This window comes from Podarcis erhardii (assembly GCF_964252035.2).
Source record: "Podarcis erhardii genome assembly, chromosome: 9".
NCBI classification, from domain to species: domain Eukaryota; kingdom Metazoa; phylum Chordata; class Lepidosauria; order Squamata; family Lacertidae; genus Podarcis; species Podarcis erhardii.
This window is the reverse complement of record NC_138512.1, coordinates 5,669,536-5,678,438: the sequence shown is the minus strand read 5'-3', so window position 1 is coordinate 5,678,438 and position 8,903 is coordinate 5,669,536. Positions and strand designations below refer to the sequence as shown.

General features: G+C 50.6%; 1 protein-coding gene across 1 annotated transcript; it reads left to right on the top strand.

The window, feature by feature from the left end:
* Window positions 1-3,469: 3,469 nt before the first annotated feature.
* ADRA2C (adrenoceptor alpha 2C) lies at window positions 3,470-4,810 on the top strand (the record flags this gene model as incomplete). The annotated part of the gene is made up of 1 exon (XM_081876388.1): window positions 3,470-4,810. One exon carries the CDS (start codon window positions 3,470-3,472, stop codon window positions 4,808-4,810), a length of 1,341 nt encoding a protein of 446 aa, XP_081732514.1.
* Window positions 4,811-8,903: the final 4,093 nt, after the last annotated feature.

Below are 8,903 nucleotides of genomic sequence, written 5' to 3'. Positions count from 1 at the left end.
CACTCCATCCTTGCAAGAAATTCCTCATTTTGCTTCAAAGTGAGGCTAGGCAGGCCTCAAGGTGCTGTACCTTCCTCTTCCAGCAAGGCAACCAACTTGAACTTGCTGCAGCTGTAATTTTGCACATTCTCAGGAAGACAAACATGACACGGGTGTTGCAGGTCACTGCCCCAACTCCCTCACCCCCCCCCATGTCTCTTGGTCCTATGTACAGAATGCGGCAGCACTCCAGGCCTCCTCCTCCTCCTCCAAATGCCCTCACATTTGTCAGGGCAAAGCTCCCCCCAAGTTCCTCTGAAGAAAGGGAAGGCAACTGAATCTTGCTCATAAAGACATGATGGAGGAGCACCAGACCCTGGTTGCTCACAAACCAGTTTTCCCGAAATGCTTTCTGCTGACTGCTACTGTGCAGTGAAGCTTTCCACAAAGGTGAAGCCTGCTTTTTCGGATAGAGAGCAGAATAAAAGGTAGACTCTACCTGCTAGTGCTACTTTCTATGGAGCTCTAGAGTGAACAAGTTTCCTGTTACCTTCATTTTTGAGGAGAGATGCATGCTGCGTTGGAGATGTTACAAGGCTACCCCCATTGATGTGAAATGGAAAACCTCTCTTTATGTGCAGCTCAGTGTAAGCATTTGTGAGTACTGCATCTCCTTCTGCATTTGCAAATGCTGGGATCCAGGTTACTGTCTCCAGGTTACTAATTCACATCCTCTCGGCACATGAAAGGGGTTTCAATGACTCAAAAGCTCTTCTTCTTCTTCTTCTTACTTACTTACTTACTTACTTATTTAAGAGTTGAGAACAAAATGAAGCCCCCAGATTCATCTCATGAGTTAAAATGGATTTTAAAGCAGGTGGTCATATCCCTGATTAATTTTCTGTGTTACTCAGTGCCCTAAGGAAATGGATTAAGCTATGTGCTGCATTGAAAGAAATTCAGTCGAAAAGCACCTTAAAGAAGTCAGTGGAATTTTGATCTGAACTGGAACAAACAGGCTGTAAGAATGTCTGCCAGTCGCACAGCGCATGATGCTCTCTGGAACTCTGGGGATTTACTTCCCAGGTTCTTCAACAAAGTCCCACAAAACCTCCCTAAGCAAATAAAGTGGTGGTGGGAGAACACTGTCTCACTAGAGCTTTGATTATTAATTCCCGCAGGTTATTTATGCAGTGTGAGAACCACATTACAAATCCATTATCTCATCTAGCCTCGCAAGAACTCCAACTGGCTGTTCCATGGAAGGAGAATTGAAACTGACAAAGTGGCACATGTCTTGCATGAAGAATTTTTGACCTGTTCTGGAACGCAAGTGGGCTCCCAAATCTATGTTCAATCTATATTCAACTTGCAGTATTCTGATCACACTGCTTGTTAACAAAGATGTGGGGAGGAGGGGCAAAGATCCAAAGGCAGCTGCTCAAATCTGAAATTCTAGAGAACAGAACCAAGGTGGGCACTGTTTGCCCAAAACAGTTCCCTTGCCCCGATCCTTCTCACAGCCCACTGCCACTTGCTATCCTTTCACTTGTGGGGTATCCAGAAAGAGCAGTCAAGTCCAACATTTCCTGTTTGCTAGAATGGGCACTCAGCCGAATGTGGATCCAACAGGGAGAACTTTATGTCAAACCTGTGGGAGCCACTCCCCCCTGGGTGCAGCCAGGAAGAGATGGGTGTAACTTATATAAAAGGGCTGGTCATGCCGCCATCTTTCTCTCTTGGCTCTCTTACTCCAGGCATAGGCAAACTCGACCCGCCAGATGTTTTGGGACTACAACTCCCATGATCCCTAGCTAACAGGACCAGTGGTCAGGGATGATGGGAATTGTAGTCCCAAAACATCTGGAGGACCGAGTTTGCCTATTCCTGCTCTAGTCCATCTTGTCACTGCAATCTCTACAGAGATGCAGCTAGTTCTCAAGTCTGAGGTCAGACTCAGATTCCATTGTTCACACACAAACACACACACAAAATGTACCTATGACTGCAACATAATCCTGCCTCCAGATTGCTGCTGAAAGTGAACTGCGAGTAAACTATTTTCTTCTTAGAAGACTGTTGGTGTGCTGTTATTGTTTTTAAGTGGGATAAAAGAGGGAAATCCCAGGGAAATCCAGGCTGCACCAAGGCATCCCGGATTGCTTCATCATCAAGGCTGTAACCAGCTGAATCAACAGCTTCCTTGAAGCCTAGTTTCACCTCTGATGCACATACGGCAAATCCATCCACCAACCCTGCCGCCTCCCCAGCTTTGGTAAGGAAGGAGCTGGGGAGCCCTTTCCAGCCCTTGGGAGGCCTGTCCCTTGCGCTGCTCTCAAGGAAGCATTCCAAACAGGTCCACCTGCGCACCCTCGAAAGTTGCCTGGAGAGCATCCAAGCCACACAACATCCCAAGCCAACTTCCCTGCTCGGTTGCCCGGGGACCTCGTTGCTCTCCGCAGCACCAGTGGAAACAGGCCGGGCGGGGCAGCAGCTAACTGACGGGGCCTCCCTTCTGGTTTCCAGCTGGGCAGCTTCTCGGTGCTCCGGTCGCGTTTTTCTCCCCCCGCCCTGGTCAGCTGGATGAGGAAGCGAAGGCCTTACAAGTCAGCCTTGGGGGGGGGGGACTGCCAGTGGCGTAGCGTGGGGGGGGGTGCAGGGGGGGCCCAGCCGCACCGGGCGCAACATCTGGGGGTTAGGGTTAAGGGGCGCAAATCCACGGGTTAGGGGGCGCAAATTACTTGCCTTGCCCCGGGTGCTGACAACCCACGCTACGCCACTGGGGACTGGCGCTCGTGGGGGGGGGAACGCAGGGTTTCTCTCGGGGTCTCCTCCGCCCCCTGCTTTCCTCCGGGGAGCCTCCGCCATCCCTACGGCGAGGCTGCCCTCGGGCGCGCATTCTTCCGCGCTTCTCCCGCCCACTCGCCCGCCCCGCGAGGGCCAGGACGGGGGGGGGGGCGCGTCCATGCTGGGGCAGGAGCGCGCTCCGGGGATCCCCCCGCGAGGGAGGGCGCGGCGGGCGCTGTCGGGCTCCCTGGCCGCCCCTCCCGTCTGGCGCACGTGAGGGAGCGTGCCTGGCCGCCGCCACCGCCACCGCCGCTACTGGGCATGCTCGAGGCAGCGTCGGGCGCCGTCCGCAGCAGCCGGCAGTGCGCTGGGCGCCCGGGAGAGAGGCGCCGGCCGGCGGGAGGAGCGCGGCTCCGGGGGCCCGGCCAGCAGCCCGCGCCACGCCGCCTCTCCCGCCCCAGGAGCGCCGGGCGCCCGGAGCCGCGAGGAGCAGAGGACGAGGGAGTCCCCGCCTGCCGGGGCGCGCAGGCAGGCAGACAGGCAGGCAAGCGCCGCTGCACCGGGAAGGGGTCCGGGGGGGCGCCCCCTTCTCCCCGGGATGGCGGGGCCGGCGGGGGGAGCGCGCGCCGTCCGGGCTCAGGTGGGGAGCCATGGGGGGGTGCCGGCGTCTCCCTAGTGCCGCCGCGCCCGCCGCGCCCGGGCCATGGAGGCTCCCCCCAACAGCAGCGCGCCCCCCCTCAACGGGTCCCTGCTGGGGGCGCCGCTCTCCTCGCCCCCCGCCGCCTACTCCCCGGGCGCCGTGGCCGGGCTGGCCGCCCTGGTGGGCTTCCTCATCGTCTTCACCATCGTGGGCAACGTGCTGGTGGTGATCGCGGTGCTGACCAGCCGCGCCCTGCGCGCCCCGCAGAACCTCTTCCTGGTCTCGCTGGCCAGCGCCGACATCTTGGTGGCCGCCCTGGTGATGCCCTTCTCGCTGGCCAACGAGCTGATGGGCGCCTGGCACTTCGGCAAGGCCTGGTGCAACATCTACCTGGCGCTAGACGTCCTCTTCTGCACCTCCTCCATCGTGCACCTGTGCGCCATCAGCCTGGACAGGTACTGGTCGGTCACGCAGGCGGTGGAGTACAACCAGAAGCGGACCCCGCGGCGCATCAAGGCCATCATCCTGCTGGTCTGGCTCCTCTCGGCGCTCATCTCCTCGCCGCCGCTGGTCTCCAAGTACTGGCAGCCCCCCGACGAGGCGCCCGCCACGTGCCAGCTCAACGACGAGACCTGGTACATCCTCTCCTCCTGCATCGGCTCCTTCTTCGCCCCCTGCCTTATCATGGTGCTGGTCTACGTGCGCATCTACCGCGTGGCCAAGCTCAGGACCAGGACGCTCTCCGAGAAGCGGCCCGGGCCCGACGGCGCGCCCCAGGCCCAGAACGGGGCGCCCCGTCTCGGCGGCCGGGGCTTCATGTCGCTGCGCTCTCCGCCGCGGGAGAGGGGCCCGTGGCCCGGCGCGCGCTGGGAGGAGGAGGCCGCGGCGGAGCTGCAGGACGTGGAGCTGGACGAGAGCAGCACCCTGGAGAGCCGACGGCGGCGGCTGCGGAGCCGGGAGGCGGCGCGGGCCAAGCGGCCCTTGGCGTCGGCGTCGTGCAAGGCGGCGTCGAGCGGGCGCCTGTCGCGCTCCAGCAGCCGCTCGCTGGACTTCTTCTCGTCGCACCGACGGCGGCAGCGGGCGGGCAGCGTGGGCGCCAAGGCGGCGGCCAGCCAGGCGCGCGAGAAGCGCTTCACCTTCGTGCTGGCGGTGGTGATGGGCGTCTTCGTGGTGTGCTGGTCGCCCTTCTTCTTCAGCTACAGCCTGTACGGCATCTGCCGCGAAGCCTGCGAGGTCCCCGAGGCGCTCTTCAAGTTCTTCTTCTGGATCGGCTACTGCAACAGCTCCCTCAACCCCGTCATCTACACCATCTTCAACCAGGACTTCCGCAGGTCCTTCAAGCACATTCTCTTCGGGAGGACCAGGAGGAGGAGGAGGGAGAGGAAGCTGCCCTTCTTGCACTGAGAGGCGCCTGAGCTCAGCACCAGAGAGGGGGCAGGAAAGGGCTCCCTTGGCCTCTGCACAAGGGGGGCCCAGAACTTGGGGTTGTCTTCAGGGCTGGATTTACTGGAGGTGGAGAAGAGGGGGGAAAGAAGCCCAGCCTGCGCTCTGTCAGGCACTGACAGTCTTTTATACCTGAAATGATTTATATATTTGCCCAAATCCTGCTAAAGGAGAATATTAACTTTTCTTTTTCTAAATAAATGTTTCTAATCAGTTGTAAACCTTGCTGAATTGTGGTTTTACACTGAGGTGACGTTTCTCTTCCCTGCTCAGCGATTCCCTGAGGGGCTGGGAATGAACGTGGCCTTCCAGATGTTGCTGTGCTCCAGCTCCCACCATTCTCCACCAGCATGAACAGTGGTCAGGGAAGAGGGGAATTGTAGCCCAGCGATGTCTGGAGCGCCACAGGTTTCCACATCTCTGTGCCAGAATCTACTTTGTCTCTCCCCACCCCCATGGGGAGGGCTGAGGGGCTACTACTAGCAACAGAGCAGATTTGCTTATAGATGCCTTTCCCACAAAATGTGATGGTATGCCTGATTCCAGGTGAAATTGGGTTTCCAGAGACTTGGCGTCTTGTGACAAACTATTTCTTTAAAAAAGAAACAACACCCAACAACAGTCATTTTAATAACCGAAACCAATTAAGGTGCCCTTGTTCTGCCTGTCGGTTGGTTGGTTGGTTGGTTGGTTGGTTATTTATTTGTATACAGCTTAAAATTTCTAATCAGTTTTACAAGTGACAAACTATTTTCTCAGATAATTTATAAATTTTCTTAACTACCAAAGAGTACACAGAGAATGTACTCTCAGCCCAGCCATTAATAGCTAAACCATTTCCAGGAGGATTTCAGAGGCTTGCTCTCTCACCCACAATATAGGTCTGTAAATTGAAGGGGAAACCTGCTAGATTATATTAGGCATATCACTTCTTCCGAAGAGAGAAGAACAAATTTGTCTTCAGGCCTTTCCATAGTAAACAACTCTTTCAGATTTGACTAAACTTAATTGAATAAAGGCTGGCATCTTGAGCTGCCCAAATCAAATCTATCCTTGAGCTAGATATATATTGCTTCTCAGTTTCTCCTCTGAAATAAATGGATTTCTGCTATAGCTGTTCTGCATCTTTGGGCAGTGCACTGTCCTTGTAGCACCCGCCTGATTTCCACAAACATCTTGTTGCCTTGCACTAACCCTGGCCAGCTTACCTCAGTACAGCCTTTTTCTTTTTCCATGAAGTAGCACGAAGACTTTGCTACAACCCACTTCCCGCTTCTCTCCTTCCTCAGAATGGGCCAAAAATTATACGGACAAGAAGGCTCCACCAAGATGGAGCAAATGAAGTTATGGGGAATCAGAGGGGAAAGGAAGTAGAATTGTTGAAGTGGAAAGGACCCTGAGAGTCATCTACCAGTAGTCCAATTCCCTGCAATGTAATAATCCTGGATGGGCTCAAACGGCCAATCTTCTGGTTAACAGCCAGACGTGCTGATCCATTGCACCACAGGAGGCCTCAAATATAAAGTTGTATGGATCCAGGCTGCTGATCCTCTCCACTTACTGAGCACCCCAGAAAGGGGATGGGATGGCACACAATTGGGCAGCATCACTGCATAGAACCCTGCAGGGATGGAACCCTTGGGTGGGTCACTGTGGGTTTTCCTTCTGCACTGCAAGCAAGTATCTTGATTTCAAGGGGCATTAGGAAGGAAGTGGGACAAAAACACACGAGTGTTTTGTGTGTGCCAGGTCTTCCTCTTTTTTTGAGGGGGGAGCAGGGAATACTGTGTGCACGGTCACATGCCTGTAGCTGAGTGATGCATAGAGGCTTATAGTCTTATGGTGGAGGGGCTGCAATGGGTCAGTAGCTCCCACCACTCTTTCTTTATCCAACGTCTAACATCTGTTGCACATTGTTTCAATAGAGATGTTCAGATAACCATGATGGCCCCTCTTGAATGAGTAACAGTTAGTACAGGGGTATGTTACTTCAGGTTTAGGTGCACAACAGTCATTAAACTAAGCAGCTAATTTCACATGCTGGTAACGTCATTGAGCAAACATTTTGCTAAAGGAAGATGAAGAAGATCTGTAAGGAGCACCTGTCAGAACATAATGAATTTTAAATATATGTGTAAGTTATTAAGTGATTTGGAATACTTATCATTTCATTTTGCTCCGCAATGAGTTTGGGCTTTTCTTTTTTTTAAGGAAGTAGGCCTTAGTTACATTTCCTAAGTTAACTCTGATTCTTATTATGTTTGTGTTAAAAACAATGCAGCCATTTTCAGTGGATCTTGAAGGGGTGAACTAGTCTTACAACTTAAAGAGTATTCAGATAATGACTTAGCCCCAAACTTTTGAGTATTTTGGGGGATGTGGGGAAAGATGAACCAACACACATGTCAAAGCATTCACAAGGGTGGGTCAAAATGTCGAAATCAGTGAAGGTCTCAATTAATGTTAACCTCAACCTATATAAAATGGTAGAGTAAATGAGTCTAGAGCTTATACATTCAGAATTGCTAAGAATAATTTGTTCCTGTTCACTAAAACACTGAATACAACTGTGTATGTGCAAATCCACGAAGAATCAAAGTCCCAGGATTTCTGCTTTTGTGAAATAGGATTGGTTTGGAAACAATAATCCTGGTTGTTTAAAAACGTTTGCTAACTAAAACCAGGAAATTTCATAAGATTCAACAAAGAGATTTTTGATGGTGCTTTCCTCTTGCTGTGGATCATCTAAGTTTCCAAAATGAGTTTGTTTTGGAGTTTTTAAATTTTGTTTTGTTAGCTTGGTTTTTAAAAATCATAGGAAAAATTGGACAATGCTTATAGTGTAAAATAATTCTATTAATATGAAACCATTCTTTTCCTGATGGAAAATGGTATTGAATAATTTTAGAGCAGGTTCACTGTTGCCTGCTATAAAAAGATAAACAAAATGCATTGGTATATGAAAGAAGCATCTTATATTGTAGTCCTTGACACATTGACTTGAAAAGAAAATGACAAAAATCAATGGAATTTACAGTGAAATACTATTCATGTCTACTCAGAAGTCAACACCATTGAGTTCAATAGGGTTTACTCCTAGGTAAATTGGTATAGGATTGCAGCCTCAGTTCCAATAAAATACGTTTAGGACCAGGTAGAAGGATGCTTAGCATCCAAGTAGGTAACAGATGATTAAAATACAGAAATCCTGTTTTCTGCAAAATAGTTACCAGGTACATAATTTCAAGATGGCATATGCAACCTTATGAGGAACGTTTATGTATGTTATGGGCAGTAGATTAGCTACTGTGTCATCCAAATCAATGATGTGATTTCCAAAACAACCAAAGCCAGAAACAAAATGTCTTTGTTCAGATGTTCTTATCTTAGAAACTGGAAATGTCAAAATTTGTAGAGTTTTGTGAAGGCTTTTACAACTTGATATGTGCCTTAAACTTTGCGATTTGCCCATGATAATGTACATACCACGTCATAGCCTTTTCAAAGAATGTCATACTGTTGCAACTGACCATTCTGCACTCTTAAGAAGCTGTCTTCCTAAGAAGGAGAGGGTGGTCAGTAACTGCAGCAAAATACTTTAATAACCATGGAATTTCTGTGTATCTGATGCACTTGAAAGGAGGTATATCTCTTGAAGTGTATATCTATTTCTCTCTGTAGTAGAGTCAAAATATAATGTGCAAATCCATTCTTCCAGAAAGGGCAAGATTTGATATTTTAAGTTTTATATCATTTGTGCAATTCTAGCTTCATAATATTACCTGTATGTGTCCCTATGGATCCAGAATTATGGACCATTCTTCTTCAGGAAAATTACCTGATGATGGAAGATGAGAAAGTAGGAGAGAAGTTAGGTATTTATTTGGGAACTGCAGTAAATCTGTTCTGTATAGGTAATGATTTCAGCAGATGTGCAGCATCAAACTTGATGCTCTTTTGCCTTGGTTGTTGGTGATTAAAAACAAAGGCAGCGTCAGTCCTCTAATAAGTTTAGAAGCAGATCTGGGGCTGTTTTATATGTTTGCTGTGTTCA